General features: G+C 46.7%; 1 protein-coding gene across 1 annotated transcript in view; it reads right to left on the bottom strand.

Annotated features, from left to right (window-relative positions):
• Window positions 1-2,090: 2,090 nt before the first annotated feature.
• The window catches only part of FRAS1 (Fraser extracellular matrix complex subunit 1), a 447,420-nt gene continuing 431,199 nt past the window's right edge, over window positions 2,091-18,311 (bottom strand). Inside the window, exons 70-73 of the mRNA XM_060687010.2 lie at window positions 13,328-13,494; window positions 8,143-8,348; window positions 6,444-6,590; window positions 2,091-2,806 (exon numbers count right to left, since the gene is read on the bottom strand). Of these exons, the coding sequence (XP_060542993.2) occupies window positions 2,204-2,806; window positions 6,444-6,590; window positions 8,143-8,348; window positions 13,328-13,494 (1,123 nt within the window). The 3' untranslated portion in view covers window positions 2,091-2,203. The remainder of the gene's footprint in view (window positions 2,807-6,443; window positions 6,591-8,142; window positions 8,349-13,327; window positions 13,495-18,311) is intronic.

Here is an 18,311-nt window from a genome sequence, read left to right as displayed (position 1 = left end):
TCCCCCCACTTTTGGCACGCGGCAGCAAAAAGGTTAGCCATCACTGCGCTATATCACTATGGTGGGGAACCTATGGCATGCGTGACGGAAGTGGCACACAGAACCATCTCTGTCGGCACGCGCACCGTCGCTAGCTGCTCTTCCAGGTTCCATCGTGTGCATGCGTACCGGACAGCTGCTCTCTTCTGGGTTCCCGCGAAGACCAGCTGTCCGCCGCGCATGCATGCACTGGAACCTGGAAGAGAACAGCTGGCTGGGGCACATGGCGCTCTGGGGCGCGCGCTCCAATTTCGGCACTTGGTGCCCAAAAGGCTAGCCATCACTGCTATATCAGAATTTCCTAAGCTTTATGGCAGGGGTCCCCATCCCCTGGTCCATGGCCCACTCCCGGGCTGCAACCGTTTCGAAACTGGGCCATAGGAGAAATGGGCAAGTGTGTGCGTGAAGCTTCGCTCCCGTGAAGGAGCTCCATGCAGCTGTGCGTGCGTGTCTGCCACTCACACAAACACACCCTGCACCAGGCTGCCAAGTTAGAAAGGTTGGGGACCGCTGCTTTAGGGGGTAACTTAGGAGATCTCAATGGATCTACTTGGAAAAAGTTTGGGGCACCCCAGCTGCTCTACGGCCAATTTGGTGTCCATGCAAAGGTGACTTCTGTAGGGACCAGATCATCTGTGACAAGTGATGCATCAGCATCACTCAACATCCAGGGATAATTAATACACTTTTTTGAGCTGCCATGGCTGTTATCCGATAGTAAACCAAGCCAATATCCAATAGTAATACATATTACAGTTGCACTTCCTAGCAGGGTTGGTAGTGAAACCTCTGCAGGAACACAGACAAGCTTGGAGAACATCAAGAACCCATATTGGTATCATCTCAACAACTGCTTCTAGGGATCTGTTGGTCCACCGAAATTACATGAGTCTGATAGAGAGACCCTCTGTTGTCCTCAAGGCATCTGGGTTTCAAAGGGAAGCCATTATTTCATCCTTCCATCTGGAGAAACCGGTGTGAAAGTCTTCCCACAGAAGTAAGTTAATACAAAACGGTCAAACCAAGGCATCATTGGAAGTGCCAATCCTTCATCCGTCAGCTGAATTGGGGGAAATCCAGGGGCATCTTGCTGTCCCATACATAATTTCCATATTGTGCTTCTTCTACCTCCGAAGTAGACACGAGCAAGGCATCTTTGTTTTTCGTTTTTTGTTTTGTTTTGATTCAACCAGTTCTGCAAAGAGAAGTCAACAGGCCAACAAGAGAAGAGGTCTTGTGGGAACCGTAGCGAGATTGGAGGTGCGTGGCCGTGGCCGTGGCCCCCTCCAAGGTGGCTTTTATAGGAGATGAGTTACGGTCCTTCTTCTCCTTGGGTGGTTTGGCTTTCCTTGAGGTAGCTCCTTGGTAGAGTGGAAGCATGCAAAGATACCTTGCTTGATCATTGCTTAAGCCAGGGGGGGCTCCAACCTTGGCAACTTGGTGGACTTCAATTCCCAGAATTCCTCAGCCATGGAAGTTGAAGGAGGGGTGGGCTGCTGGGGGTTCGCAGGGGTTCAGGAGAACCTCTAGCTAAGATTCTGTGCAGTTCGGAGAACCTCCAAATCCCATTCCTGGCTGCCCCCTCCCCGGAGTCCCCACGCGACCCGTTTTGGATGCAGGTAAGTGCAGGGCGCACGGAGGCTCGGGGAGGGTGAAAAATGGGCCTACTGGAAGTTCTTGAAGGCCAGAGATGGGCCCTTTTCCGGCCTCCAGAGGGCCTCTGGAGCCTGGGGAGGCCATTTTCGCCCTCCCAGAAGCTCGAGGAAGGCTTCCGGAGCCCGGGGAGGGCAAAAACGCACCCCCGCCATGGTGCAGGAGGCCAACTAGGCCACGCCCACCATGGGCACGACTACCCAGCAACCGGGCAGAGAACCCCTTGCTAAATTTTTTGAAGCACACCCCTGAGTTGAAGTCCACAAATTTTAAAGCCGTCACGTTTGGAGACCTCTGGCTTAAGCAAACAAAATGCAAAGATTTTGTTCTTCCCTTTTCCTCACATGACTACTATAAAAATACCAGAACGAGGTGGGGGTGGGGGGAAGAATTTTTTAGAAAAAATTATAGAAGGTTTCTCCTCTTCCCCTCATTTTTTTTTTTTTTTACAATTTATATATATATATATATATAAAGACATTTCTTCCCCCTTTCCCAAAGGCGCAGGCCATTAAACTTCGGTCCCGTCGTGTAAATTGTTATGAACTTTCACTTCCAGGTTCATCTGCTTGACCCTCGTTCCCCTAACCTTATAGGCACCTTCGTTTTCACAGAGGAGGTTGAGGTTCTTCACCGTGCAGTATTGTCCGCTGACGTTCTTCTCCAGGCCCTCGGCGTACCGCTTGGCTGCCTCGACTTTCGTGTTGAGAGGGTACTGCTCTGCGATCTCTTTGGCCGCTTTCTTCTTCTTCTTCTTCCGGTGCTTCCGACACTTCCTGGTGACAAAGCAGATGGACAAGAGGACGAGGACGAGAAGCAGGACGGCCGCAAAGCCGCTGCCAATGGAAGCTCCGGTCTGAGAGAGAGAGGCCACGGTGACGGCTTCCTGTTGCTCCAGGCTGAGAGACTTCATGTTAGTGCCATTCTTCATTTGGTCTCCCTCGTTGTCGTAAATCAAGGAGTCATCCAGAACAGGGACACCTTTGTGGTCCACAAGGTCTCGGCGGCCGCGCTTCGGATGATGTACCACAGAACGTGGCATCCGGGACCCCCCAATCATCTCGGGACCGATGACGTAGATCACTTGAAGATACCACTGGTGCCCGGCTTCCACCTGACCAAAAAGAAAGAACAAGCGTCACATTCAGAAGATGTGATTTCAATATCTCTTTTAAGGTACAGAGGGAGATTTCGGCTTACAGTAGTGGCCAAAATTGTGGAAACCTTTTGGGAAAAGTGTATTTTCTAAAACTAGCTAATAACACCACTTTTTTTTTGAGTAGTACCATAAAATTAGATATCAATGGAAAGATAATTGAATCAAGAATGTAATGCAATAACTTTTAGGAAGGATTTGCTATTAGAATAGCAGTTACCGTATAAAGAAGAAAAGTGAAACACGTAGAAAAAAACGAGATATACAAAAATTATCACCATAGAAAAAACAAGATACATAAAAATTATCACCATGTCAGTTAATACTTAGTTGGGTAACCTTTAGCATGAATGAAGGCCTTACAACGTCTTCCCATGGAGTGAACCAAGTCTTTGAGTTCTGCAACTGTTATCATGTGAAACCAAGATTGAAAGATGGCTTCAATTAACTGGGTTTTATTGCTGGGTCGCTTCTGACTAACAAGTTTCTTTAGTCGGCTCCATAGATTTTCAATTGGGTGAAGGTCTGGGCTATTCCCAGGCCATTCCAGCAGTGGAATAGGATTATCTTGAAACTCCAAAAAAAGTGGTGTTATTAGCCATCAAACCTCAAAAATACACTTTTCCCAAAAGGTTTCCATAATTTTGGCCACTACTGTACAACACTTCATTTAGCGAGCATTCAAAGTTACAACGGCACTGAAAAAAGTGATATGACCATTTTTCACCCTTATGACCATCCCGCTTGGCAATTGACTTGTGTTTATGACGGTTGCGGCATCCCGGGGTCATGTGATCACATTTTACGATCTTCTGACAAGCAAAGTCAATGGGGAAGCCAGATTCACTTAACAACCGGGTTAACTCGCTTATCAACTGCCGTGATGCACTTAACAACGGTGGCAAGAAAGGTCGTAAGAAACGGGGGCAGAACTCACTTCACAACCGCCTCACTTAACAACAGAAATTTGGGGCTCAATTGTGATCGTTAAGTAGAGGACTCCCTGTATGAGGTAAGATGGGCAGCAAATAAGTCTAAATAAATAAATGAAACGAAAGAACAATAACCGTCTTCTCCTTGAAAATAAGACTTGTACTTTCTCAGAAAGTTCCACCTTTGGAGTGTCTGTGGAGATTCTCAGTCATCCAGTCACGGTTGTTTCAAAGGTGCTTTTTTTTCAAAAGACAGCTGGGCTTTTGTTTTTTCTGTGAGGGAAACATTTTGCTTCTCATCAGGGGTGAAATCTACTTACCTTCCCTACCGGTTTGGGAGTGCGCGTGCTGAGTGTGCCATTTTGGGCCCTGTGCACATGTACAAAGCCTTCTGGAGGGTAAAAAATAGGTCACTAACGATGTTCGGGCGGGCGGGTGGGCGGAGCCTGATGCTGCCGCCGCTACCAGTTCTCCGAACCACCCGCCGCTACAGGTTCGCCCGAACCAATAGCATTTCACCCCTGCTTCTCATCCAAGAAGTTTCTTCAGTTCTGACCGAATGAAACCAATCACTCAGAACTGAGGAAGCTTCTTGGATGAGAAGCGAAACGCCTTCCTCAAGGGAAAAAACAAAAGTCCAGCTGCCTTTTGAAAAAAAGCACTTTTGAGACCCCATTTGGGGTGCTGTAGCAAAAGAAAGACCCTGTTTCTGGGCCCCACTCTATGTGCTACCACAGTGGAGCCCACAGATCTGTGGCATCTCCTGCTCATGTTAGTGCCGGATGGTACTGAGGCGGCCATATTTTAAGAGCTTTAAGTTCCAGCTTTAAGAGTTGGAACTAAGCCAACTATTTCCATTAAAACCTTTTTTGTTACTGTGCAAATCTAATTTCACAGTTATGGTTCTTCTCACTCCTGAACTGGATAAATTATTAATATTTATTACAGATATTATAGGCATCATCATTCTCCAATCCATATTTCCAAGGGGGTTTACAAAAAAAAAGAGAACAGAATGATTAAAGAATCATTAAAGAAACAAGAAATCAAAAACGACCACAGCTTCATATGAGATTACATTCCTAAAGGTTTGGGAAAAGGAAGCCTTTGATGAAACGATAACAAGGAAACCTCACGTGAGAGATTTTAAGATATAGGGAATTACAGTAGTGGCCAAAATTGTGGAAACCTTTTGGGAAAAGTGTATTTTCTAAAACTAGCTAATAACCCCACTTTTTTTTTTTTTTTGGAGTAGTACCATATATAAAATTATATATCAATGGAAAGATAATTTAATCAAGAATGTGAAGCCTCTGGGTGAGATCATCCGTGGTTTTGGGGTGCAGTGCCATCTGTACGCTGACGACACCCAGCTGTACATCTCCACCCCAGACCACCCCAATGATGCCCTTGAAGTGATGTCCCAGTGTGTGGAGGCCGTGCAGTCTGGATGGGGAGGAACAGGCTCCGACTCAACCCCTCCAAGACTGAATGGCTGTGGTTGCCGGCGTCCCGATATAGCCAGCTGGTGCCATCGCTGGCTATTGGGGGCGAGACATTGGCCCCCACGGAGAGGGCGCGTAACTTGGCTGTCCTCCTGGATGCACGGCTGTCTTTAGAAGAGCATATGACGGCCGTGGCCAGGGGGGCTTTCTATTAGGTTCGCCTGATACGCCTGATAAACCAAACATCTTGGTTTACGTAGGTAGAACCTGGCTAAAGAGAAAGACACATAAAACCTACGAAAAAGAAAGAAAAACAAATATATATATATATATATATATATATATATACACATATGTAGGTCTTTGGTTATTCGGGTTTTCTCCCGCGTAAAATTGGAAGTGCTCCTAGAAGCACGAAGCCGAAAACACCAGCCTGAAGATGACGAATGAGACTTCGTCGAAACGTCGCCAAGATACTTCCAATTTTACGCGGGAGAAAACCCGAATAACCAAAGACCTACATACAAACACCCGCGAAAACCTCAGAAAACATATGTTCACTATGATTGTAGTTATCAACCATCTTTATTTTTAATACATACATTCGTAGTCTTTCTACCTCTTTGTCTCTAACCACTCATAAAATCTATTCCATATCTGGTAATATTCTGTGTCTTCTTTATCTTTTATTTTTAAGGTTAGACCGTCCATTTCATCACAATCTAAATTTTTTTGAACTACATCCTCATCTGGTGGGGTGCTCTCATTTTTCCAGTATTTTGCAAATATAACATTTGCTGCTGTCAATATGGGCAAAACTAAATATGTGGTAGAGCTGAAGAAGCTTCTTGGATGAGAAGCGAAACGTCTTCAAAGAAACACCAGAAAGTTCAGTTGCCTCTTTAAAAACCTACCTTTGGGACAACTGTGACCTGGGTGACTGAGAATCTTCACAGACATCCAACTGTGAATTTATGCAAAGGGACATCAACATTTTCTCCAAGATAGGATGAACACCATTCTCCCTCAGCCGAAAAGCCACCTCATCAGCCTGTCTCATTCCATAAAGATGAGAGCTCAGGGCAACACCCCAAATATTTCTCTTTCCCCCTTAGGTCAGCGATGAAGAAGACAGCATTCCACCGTTCTCCTGAGACAACAACCCCGAGAATTTCAATCAGGCTTTCCAACGCATGAATTAATTTGTATGCCACGTACCTTATACAGGGCGTCCACTTTCATGACGAAACCATCCACTCCTGGCAAGTTGCTGACCTGGTGGAAATCGGCCAACTCGGATGCAAAATAGGCATCGAAAGGGACGTCGTGAAAGTATTTGTCAGTCACTTCTGGTTGACTCCGGTCCTGCGGGTTAAAAGAATTGAGGACAAGGTGAGGATGATGACAAAGCTATCAGGATACCGATGCACTCGACAAACGCTTTCAAACCAATGATGTCCAGAGAGATGTTAGAACTGGAACTCGCAGAATTCCCGGGAATTCTGAGATTTGCAATCCTAACACATCACCGCAGATGGGGACTGCAGCCAAGGAATTAAAAGATGCTTGCTCCTGGGGAGGAAAGCTATGGCAAAGCTAGACAGCGCACTAAAAAGCAGAAACATCACCCTGCCAACAAAAGTGCGTATAGTCAAGGCTATGGTTTTCCCAGTTGCACTGTAGGACTGTGAAAGTTGGACCATAAGGAAGGCAGAGCGCCAAAGAATTGAGACCTTTGAACTATGGTGATGGAGAAGACTCCTGCGAGTCCCTTGGACTGCTTTCATTAGGGCATCGGTCGGAACCCTGACATAACTAGACATTAGATAGATTCACTGTATGAATGGGTGTTTTAAATTAATTAATTGATTTCATTAATTAGCACATACCGTATATTACATTCTGGTAAGTTATCAAGTTATTAACTATTACAGGAAAACAGTTCCTTACTCCCATCATGTACAGGTAGTGCTCGACTTAACGACCACAATTGGGACCAGAATTTCTGTTGCTAAGCAAGCTGGCTGCTAAGTGAGTCACTCCCAATTTTAAAAACTTTCGTTGCCACGGTTGTTTTCCCGTGGACTTTGCTTTTTTTTTTTTAATTATTATTATTTATTTAGTTTTATATGCCGCCCTTCTCCGGAGACTCAGGGCGGCTTACAATGCGTTATTGGAAGCTGTCTGGGAAAGTCTCCAATGGCAAACCCATGATGCTGAATTCATCGTAAACCCATGCCCCTTGTCAAACACCTGAATATCGATCACGTGTTTTTTATTTTTATTTTATTTTATTTTATTTTGAATTTGTATACCGCCCTTCTCCCTGAGGACTCAGGGCGGTGAACAGCCAAGTAAAAACATCAAATACAAATATTAAAATACAGTTAAAATATATATATATAAATTTGGCCCCATTAATTAAAACGATAAATAAAACAATTAAAAACACTTAAAAAGAATTAGGCCAGCCCGGCTTGTTGGAAAAGGAAGGTTTTACGGGCACGGCGGAAGGCACTGAGGTCTTGGATTCTCCTTATCTCTGGGGGCAACTGATTCCAGAGGGAAGGTGCACCCACAGAGAAGGCCCTCCCCCTGGGGGTCACCAGCCTGCACTGTTTGGCTGATGGCACCCCGAGGAGGCCCTCTCTGTGGGAGTGCACGGGTTGATGGGAGGTCGTCGGTGGCAGCAGGCGGTCTCGAAGATAGCTAGGCCCTATGCCATGGAGCGCTTTAAAGGTGATAACCAACACCTTGAAGCGCACCCGGAAGACCACCGGGAGCCAGTGCAGCTCACGCAGGAGAGGTGTTACATGGGAGCGTATTTTCTTGAACGGCCCCTAAATGGATGGCTATACGTTGAAATTCCCCCCCAGTCAAAGTTTTATCTTATGGAGACAGGAGTTGTGCTATGTACCAGCAGCAGGAATCTGTGCTTCAGGTGCTTGCTAGGCTGGATGCAGCCGTACTGGGGCCCTTCGTTATATATTGTGCCCGTTGGGTCGAAGAACGGGACGTAGCCATCCTTCCCTGTGCAGAGGTAGACTTTTTCCAGCTGCAGTTTGTAGGCGGAATTGAGGTTTTGCTCCGGGTTCCACATCACTCGGCCGTACAGGATTTGACCTGAGTTAAAAACAAAAAAAAAAACAACATTTGAGATCAGGCAGATGCAACAAATGTCCAACAGAATCACAAGAGTTGGAAGGGGCATTGGAGGTCTTCTAGTCCAACCCTCTGCTCAAGCAGAAGACTCTATACTAGTTTTGGGGAACGTATGGAATGTGTGCTGGAAGTGGCACGTGAAACCATCCCGCGAGGAATGCGTGGCCTCACTGGCTCCTCTTCCGCATTCCTGTGCGCACATATGTGCATCAGTCAGCTGGCCGTCACGTGCGCAGTGAAACCCAGAAGAGTGGCATTCCATCGCGCATGTGCAGGCCGGCACCCGAACTTCCGGGTTTATGTCGCGCGCATGCATGATGGCCAGCTGTTCGTCGGGCGCGTGGCTGTGTTGGAAACGAACATTCAGGTGCCGGCTCGTGCATGCGCGATGGACTGCTGCTCTTCTGGGTATCGCCGCTCCCACACACATGAAGGCCAGGGGGCTGCGCATTCCTTGTGGGATGGCTTCACGTGCCATTTCCAGCACACAGGCCGGCACGCGGTGACATAAAAGGTTAGCCATCACTGCCCTACACTATTTTAGACAAATGGTTGTTCAATCTCTTCTTTAAAAACCTCCAGTATTGGAGCACAATTTCTGGAGTCAAGTTGTTCCACTGATTAATTGTTTTCACTGTCAGGAAATTTCTCCTCAGTTCTAGGTTGCTTCTCTCCGTGACTAGTTTCCACCTGTTGCTTCTTGTCCTGCCTTCAGGTGCTTTGGAGAATAGCTTGATCCCCTCTTTTCTTTTATGGCAGTCCCTCAAATATTGGAACATTGCTGTCATGTCATCCCTGGTCCTTCTTTTCATTAAACTAGACATACCCAATTCCTGCAACTGTGCAATTCCTGCACCAAAAGGACAAATATCCAGAGAAGGGCGTTGTCAGGCTTGGAAGCCATCTTTTTCATTGGGCCTTCAGGCCTGCCACATTTCCTACAGTGGGAAACTGGGAGGGGGGATTGTATGGAGCATGGATGATATATAGTCATAATAACATTCTTTTCTCAGAGAGTCAAGGACATCTTGCCCTGCATCTGGAGGATTGGAACTAGGAGGCCTCTCCAGTTGGGACGGTGCTTTGATTGGGCCATGTGGATGCTGGGCAAGGACTAGGACTTTCTGTTGGGTGGGGAAAACCTGGAAGCTTTCAGATTCGGGTTTTCCCAAATGTGCCAATATGACATCTCTAATAAAATGGAACTTTGAGGAACTTCAAGCCTCGGAGTCTTCTTTCATTGGGGGTGTTACTTGGAACCATGACAGGCATTTGAGTCCCGATTCTAGCAAGAAAATGGCTGCATTGCTCAAAGGAAGAGGAGAGCTGAATTCAAAATTTGGCATTATGATAGAAGATGTTGGACAACGAGAAGATGCCTCGAACCTGTGCCGTGCCAAACTTTCCCAGCTGACTCCCTCATCTTATGTTGCCAATCTCCCAGTTCAGCTTGGAATCCTGGGACTTCTATGATAATATCAACTTAACTTCCTGAACATTTAATGAGTTATTGAAGCAAGGTTTGAATGAAAAGAGGCAGAGTGGAAGCTCAGCTGAAGCATTCCTGGGCATAATCACAACCCAACGTTTAATACAGACATATTTTTACCCCATCCTGCTTTATAGCGCATATATACATACATTAAGCATACATTAATATATTAAGCATGCATTAAATATCACCCTGTCCTGCTTCATGGGATATATATGCATATGATTAACATATATACATATATTAACATAAATACATATATTCCAATATTAAATATCTATTACACATTACCCTCGTGCATTGCAGGGAGTTTACTTATACAGCTTCCTGCAAAACAGACGGCTAAGCAAGAAATTCTAGGAACCAGCCAGTGAGATGGGTGGCATACAAATTTAATAATATATAAAAAAAAACCCTATAGTTTAATAAAATGAACACCATATAAATAGGGTCCTTCTAAAATCTCCTGGTATACTTCTCATGTTTGAAGAGGAACAGGACACCATGTTCTAAAAATGCCAACTATACAGTAGTGGCCAAAATTGTGGAAACTTTTTGGGAAAAGGTGTTTTTGGAGTAATACAATAAAATTATATATCAATGGAAAGATAATTGAATCAAGAATGTAATGCAATAACTTTTATGAAGGATTTGCTATTAGAATAGCAGTTACAGTACAAAGAAGAAAAGTAAAACATGTAGAAAAAACGAGATATACAAAAATTATCACCATAAAAAAACGAGAGATACAAAAATTATCACCATGTCAGTTAATACTTAGTTGGGTAACCTTTAGCATGAATTAGGGCCTTACAACGTCTTCCCATGGAGTGAACCAAGTCTTTTAGTTCTGTAGCTGTTATCATGTGAAACCAAGATTGAAGGACTGCTTCTATTAACTGGGTTTTATTGCTGGGTCGCTTCTGACTAACAAGTTTCTTTAGTCGGCTCCATAGATTTTCAACTGGGTTAAGGTCTGGACTATTCCCAGGCCATTTCAGCAGTGGAATAGGATTATCTTGAAACTCCAAAAAAAGTGGTGTTATTATCCATCAAACCTCAAAAATACACTTTTCCCAAATGGTTTCTACAATTTTGACCACTACTGTATACAAGCTGGGGACTGCGAATGCTGGGAGCTCCCATGCATTCTGTTAAGATTTTAAATGAGCCCAGTGGACTGCTAGCTATATACAGGTAAATCCTTGACTTACAACCATTCATTTAGTGATCGTTTGAAGTTACAAGAGCCCAAAATAAAAGTGATGTCAGGTTTCGATGTCATCTCAAATAAATCGCACTCCCAAACAATTAATCTTTGCTGAAATATTCCATTTATTGAGTACGACAGATCTGGCCCCGACTTCGTTGTAGCCGATACTAACCCTCTGACCCCCCAAACCCTTCCCTTTCCGTTCCCCAATTCTCATCTTCTCATTGGCCATCTTCCAAGTCAGTCTCCCCAGCTTCTGACCTCACCCCACAGGAATGTTCCCCCCTCCCATCCCATCTCCTAGGGGATATTATCTACAGAGAAAATAAGTAGGTGAAAAGTCAAGCCTCGTCTCCTCCTTTTTATGGCAGCATCAGAATGCTGACAAGTGACTTATGACTGTCCCAAAGGTGCTTTTTTCAAGAGGCAACTGGACTTTCTGCTTTTTCTTTGAAGATGTTTCGCTTCTCATCCAAGAAGCTTCCTCAGCTCTGACTGGATGGCGGGGAACCAAAGGATTTATATTCAGGGGACTCCGAGGACACAGACAAACCTCCAAGTGGCCTCAATGACTCTCTAAAAAGGATGCAAATGACCAGCTGTCTGGAAGGAGTATAAATCCTTCCATTCCCCACCATTCAGTCAGAGCTGAAGAAGCTTCTCGGATGAGAAGCGAAACGTCTTCAAAGGAAAAAAAAAAACCCCAGAAAGTCCAGTGGCCTCTTGAAAAAGCACCTTTGGGACAACCATGACCTGGTTGACTTGAGAATCTCCATAGGACTTGTGACTAGTTTTCACACATAACAACTGCTTGCAGCATCTCCATGGTCACGTGACCAAAATTTGAAGGTTTGGCAGTTGCAATGACAGTTGCATAGTCCCAGGGTCATGTGATCACCTTCTGTAACCTTCCCAGTGGCTTCCGACAAACAAAGTCAATGGGGAAGGGGAGGGAAGAGCTGTACAACCTCATAATTCACTTAACAACGGCAGTGATTCGCTTAACAACTGGGCCAAAAAGATCATAAAAGGGGGCCAAGCTCACGTTATCAACTGTCTCGCTTAGCAAAAGAAATTTTGGGCTCAGTTGTGATCGTAAGTCGAGGACTACCTGCGTATCTTCGATCTTTTGGTGAACTAACTGGGCCCAGAGAAATATCCTCTTGTTTACCTTTCTTGGCTTTTCAAATGCCACTGAAGGGGAACAGCCTTGCTGACTTCTCCATTACGTCAGGATTACGCCACACCTTCCTGATGTCTGTTTTGCTATAGCAATAGCGCTTAGACTTATTTACCGCTTCACAGCTCTCTCTAAGCGGTTTTACAGTGTCAGCCTATCGCCCTCAACAATCTGGCTCCTCAAGGACAGAAGGCAGAGTCAACCTTGAGCCGGTCAGGATCGAACTGCCGGCAGTCGGCAGAGTTAGTCTGCAATATTGCCTTTTAAGCACTGTGCAACCCCGGCTCTTCAGAAATTGAAGAGTTATGCCCGTCCAATCAGCTGCCGTTTCACTTATTCTGCAATTCAATCTAGTTTATTTTCCCACAGAACGTTTCTGTGACCTTCCCTGACGTTTTCCTTGCCGTTGTTGTGGTCCGCCAGCAGCCTACGGAGCTGGCAGCAGAGTCGGACAGTGAGGAGGCTGGGGAGGACCATGGGCCAGTTCTGGAGTCTGGGGAAGGCTCGGATGAGGGCTCTGTGTCGGAGGCAGAGAAACGGCCATCTGGAAGTTATGTGCGGACTCCGGAGCCTCAGCGAGGCAGAGGAACAGGGGGAGCCTGTTCCCACTGTGTGTGTGCGCAGAACTGCCAGAAGGCAAGAACAGTTAAAACAAAAGGGACGACTCGGGAGTAAGGCCTGGAGATGATTGGCCCCTCCCATAAGACTTAAAAGAGGAGCAAAGGCACGTGGCCCTTTGCAGGAAGCAACGTTGTTAATTCTGTGCAGTTTACAGTCGGAAGCTCTGTTTGATTCTGGACTCCCTGTGGCTTTGCCAATTAGGTCTTTGGCAGCGTGTCAAGGGAGGTAAAGGTGGGTGATTATCAGCCTTATCGCGAAGGACTCTTTACAACTATTTGGGACTCATCTGTGAATGAACAGAATTCACAGCTGTTGAAATAAAAGAGGTTTTTGGGACTACTTGTGTGTTTTACTGACTCAGGAAGCCTAGGTCAGAACAGCCGTTCCCTTGAAGAGCTCTATGCCCCGTCCAAATCTCAAAACACAAATCATACCTTTGGAAAAAGCTCCCTTGTAGTCCATCTCGGCCATCGACATCTCAGTTTTAGTTGGGTCCATGAGAAAAACTTTTTCATTATTGCAGAGCTGAAACTCCGTGTTCAGGGAATACACGACGGGAACCGGGCGGTTAGTCTGCTGAAAGGCAATTGGGATCAAAAATCTATATGGGGAAGAAAGGGAATAGAGAAATAAGGTCACAGGAAGTAATAATGCCAGGAATATTTGTTTATTTCCTAACTTTTTCTTTGAGATATATATATATAGGGACGCAGTGGCTCAGTGGCTAAGATGCTGAGGTTGTCACTCGAAAGGTCAGCAGTTCGACCTTTCGGTCAAAAGGTCGGCGGTTCGAATCCCTAGTGCCACGTAACGGGGTGAGCTCCTGTTACTTGCTCCAGCTTCTGCCCACCTAGCAGTTCGAAAGCACGTAAAAAATGCAAGTAGAAAAATAGGGTCCACCTTTGGTGGGAAGGGAACAGCGTTCCGTGCGCCTTTGGCATTTAGACATGACCACGGAGATGTCTTCGGACAGCGCTAGCTCTTCAGCTTTGAAACGGAGATGAGCACCTCCCGTTAGAGTGGGGAATGACTAGCACATATGTGCGAGGGAAACCTTTACCTTTACCTTATATATATTGCATTATCTAAATCAGAGGTGTCAAACTGGATTTCTTCAAGGGTTGGATCAGCATTGTAGTTCTCCAGCAGGGGGCGGGGAGCTGAGATGGGACAGGCGCCTTCTTGTAGCAACCTGCTGGCCAAAATGGAGTACATGGAGGCCCCTGTATGGCCCGTTTTCAGCCTGAACGGCCTCCAACAGCACTTTGCTGGCCAAATTAGGGCACGCGGAGGCCTTCTAGGCCGATCCTTTGATATTTTGGCTGGCAGAGGCATTGCGGACCGGTCCTTTGATATTTCCATGCCGGCCCAATGGGCCAGATTTAAGCACCCTGTGGGCCGCATCCAGCCTGCGGGACTTGAGTTTGACATCCCTGATCCAAATGTTATCCTCTCTGGGTTTTTCCCTCCAGGAACAGCCCCGGGGGTGGGGGGAAATCAGCTGTTCAGCCAAGTTCTCAACAATTAAGAAAACCTTAGCTGTCAAGAGAAGTCAAATCTTATATCTCCTAGCAAACCAACCATTGTCTCATTTGAGAAGGATTGAGAAGAGGGTGATCGGTCCAGAATTATCATCAAGTAGGGTTCATGTCTAACCTGGTTATTAAATGGTTATCTAGGTTCGCAAAATACAGTAGACCACAATCTAAGCAAAATGGCTTGAGTTTGTACAACGACAACACCATCCTCATCATCTTTATTATTTATTATTCCCGCTGCTGCAGGTTCTGCTTTTCGGATCGACGAATGACGTCTTGCACGATCAAACGTGTAGCCCGACACATTGAGTTTTGCACAACGCACCATCCCAGAAACCTTCCAGGTCTTCTCCTAACCTAGTTATTAGCTAGGACAAAGATAACTAAGCAGCAGTGCAGTGAAGCTCATGGGTGGATCTCAAAGCATTTTGTTTCTATTCAAGTAATGCTGACATTTCAAAATACCTTCAGGAATGACCGGAGGACATCTAGAAGTGTTGGTTGTTTTTTTTTAATCAGTGCAGATTATCTTTTGTCCTACTGGGACAAAACTTTGGACTTGCTAATACATTAAATCAGATTAATCTAGAAGGAGATTAACGCTTCAAAGCCAAGGAAACAGGGTTCCAGTTTCCCAACCTAGCTCCTTTCAGCTCCTCCAGGGTAGGCGACTAGCATCCTCGTCACTTTGAAGGTTGTCATGTAAGCACATACCAGGTAGTCCTCGACTTATAACCAAAACTGAGCTCAAAAATGCTGTTGTTAAGCGAGGCAGTTAAGGGCCCCATTTTACAACCGTTCTCGGCACAGTCGTTCAGTGAATCACTGCAGTTGTTAAATCAGTAACACGGCTGTGATAATGAATCTGGCTTCCCCAATGACTCAATTGTGGTTCTAAGTCGAGGATTAGCTATACCAAGGGTATCAAACTCAAGGCCCGGGGGCCCTACGGGGTGCTTAGATCTGGCCCATGGGGCCGCCCTGGAAACAGCAAAGAACCGGCCCGTGGTGCCTCTGCCAGCAAAAACGCAGGGGATAGGCGTGGCTACCTTGACATCACTCCAGGGGTGGGTTCTACTTACGTTTACTACCGGTTTGCAACAGGACCGCATGCGCAGAAGCTTTCTGGTCAGTGGGCGGAGGTCCAGGTCAGTGGGCGGAGTCTCCCGCCGGTTTTACTACCGGTTCTTGCGAACCGGTCTCAACCGAGGGCAACCCACCACTGCATCACTCATGTTGGGGGCGCCTGTGGCGGCCCGAGCGCTCTGCCAGCGAAAACGGACTCCCAAGCTCTGTTTTCACTGGCAGAGGGTTGCAGGAGGCCATCGCAGCCGAAAACAGAGCTTGGGAACCCGTTTTCGCTGGCAGAATGCTTGGGCCGCCACAGGCGCCCCCGACATGAGTGATGTCAAGGTGGCCACGCCCCCCCCAAGCTCCCCCCTCCGAGGTCGAACACAACCCTGATGCGGCCCTCAGTGAAATCAAGTCTCAGAATCCTCAGGCGCAACAAAGACAAACCACCAAGAACAACGTTGGAATGTAATGCTGGTTTAATCTTGTCCGTCCCGAAAACGCTGCAGTCGTAACGATGTAAAATTGGCGCTCCATGCATACGGCATGTAGCGCTTAAATCCATCCCGCGCCCGCCAGCTGTGAGGCGGAGCCCGGAACAACGCCCCGCCAGTGGTGAATCAGCAGGCTGGAAACGGGCGGGGCGGTGATAGGAGCCAGCTGCTGCATGTCAGAAACTTCCCAAGCAAAAGCTACCCGACCCTGTGAAACCCTAGCCCCGACGCTTCCACCCCCCCCCCCCACCGAAGCGCCTCTGTACATCCCCCCCACGTGTAAATGTGCGCGTGTCCCGGCCGAAACTAGGAAGCGTGTCGGAGGGGCGGGCGCAGCCCCATGCTATCCCACGCCCGTGTTGCCGCGCGGACGAGCAGAGCCAGGTGAGTTGTCGAGTGGTTCGGCGCCCAGCGGGAGGATAGGGCATCAAGTTTGACACCCCTGAGCTGTACTCTTTTGCCTGGTTGAAGACGAAGCATCACTTTGTCCTCGTGATAAAGATTCCACGAGGTGGCACAGTGGTTAGAGTGCAGTACTGCAGCTACTTCAGCTGACTGCTAGTTCAGCAGGTCAGCAGATCAAATCTCACCGGCTCAAGGTTGACTCAGCCTTCCATCCTTCTGAGGTGGGTAAAATGAGGACCCAGATTGTTGGGGGCAATATGCTAATGCTAATGCAATATGCTAATATGCAATATGCTATATGCTAACTTTGTAAACCGCTTAGAGAGGGCTGTAAAGCAGTATAAAGCGGTATAGAAGACTAAACAATAATAATAATAATAAAAGGTAGGAGTGAAGGAACAACCGCTACTCTTTGATCCTTACGCCTTCAAAGCATTAACACAGGGGCCGGGGGGGGGGGAGAATCTGTGTTGGTGACAGAAGAAAGAATGTGGGAAGGGAACGTGAAGACATGTGGTGGCTGAACTAATCACAACTTGGCCCAGGGACCAGCTATCAAGATTGGAATGTTTAGCTTTTAGCTTCAGGAACAGTAGCTTAACCTCCCTTGGTGAACTGCCCTTAGGGTCTGGGCTATTCCCAGGCCATTCCAGCAGTGGAATATGATTATCTTGGAACTCCAAAAAAAATAAGTGGTGTTATTAGCCATCAAACCTCAAAAATACACTTTTCCCACAAGGTTTCCACAATTTTGGCTGCTGCTGTATTCGGCTTCTGTGAGACACTGTTGGCATCTCAAGGACACACCGAGCAGATGTCCCGGCGTGGCTGGCTGGTTCCCATAACAAAATGAACAGAAGTGATTGGTGGACATAATGGACTGTGAGTGGCCCATAGGGAAAAGGGGGAATGAACTATGCTTGCTTTTGCGCAGGAAACCCAGAGCTGGTTTTGCTTCTTCCGTGCCAACGTGGTTTATTCAGTAAAGTTTTGTACTCTTGGTGTACCTGGGGTTCCTTTTTCTGGATTCCCCAACTGGGCAGTTGACATGAGCCCAAGGGAGGGGTCAAGCACATCATGAGTTTGGAGTCCCTTCCCTAAGTCCAGCTTTCCTTGAATTCCTTTGAATCTTATCTACTGCCAATTAGCCTTAACCGTTAGTAGTTCAGATTCTTGTTTAGAGGTGGCATGGAATAAACCAGTACTTATTTGAACAACCCTGGTTCCTGATTTCTTACCGTTCGATATATTTGCATCCTATTTGAAGCCCAGCACAAAAGAAAGAGATGGCATAGGAGCAAATTATCTGAAGAAACATCTTACCCGAATGGGATTGGCCTGATCTGACAGAAGTAACATGCTGGGGACCCTGTCAGTCAAGGAGTTTTGGTTGGCAGGGTCTAGAACAGAGGTGTCAAACTCAATTTCATTGAGGGCCGCATCAGGGTTGTGTTTGACTGTGGGGGGCTGGGGTGGGCGTGGCAGAGGTGGGTGTGGCCATGGTGGGCATGGCCAGCTCGACGTCACTCGTGTCGGGGGCACCTGTGGTGGCCAAAAGCTAAGGCAGGACTTCCCTCAGACCCTCCCTCCTTCTCATTATAATCTCCCTCCCTCCTTCCTTCCTTCCTTCCTTCCCTCCCTCCCTCCCTCTTCATTCTCCTTTCTTCTTCCTTCCTTCCTTCCTTCCTTCCTTCCTTCCTTCCTTCCTTCCCTCCCTCTTCATTCTCCTTTCTTCTTCTTTCCCCTCCTTCCTTCTTTTTCCTTCCTTGCTCTCTTCCCATCTTTGTCTTTGTCCTTCCTCTTTCCCCTTTGCCTTTCCTGTCCCTTCTTGAATGCTCAAATTTCTCCTTTTGTTTTGTGTTTAGTTTGTTTCGCTGGTCCTCTGCCAGAGGAAAACAGAGCCCAGGGGA

The sequence above is a fragment of the Pantherophis guttatus genome, chromosome 8, assembly GCF_059756535.1.
Source record: "Pantherophis guttatus breed Tessera chromosome 8, ASM5975653v1, whole genome shotgun sequence".
Classification (NCBI taxonomy): Eukaryota; Metazoa; Chordata; class Lepidosauria; order Squamata; family Colubridae; genus Pantherophis; species Pantherophis guttatus.
This window is presented reverse-complemented; position numbering and strand designations above follow the sequence as displayed.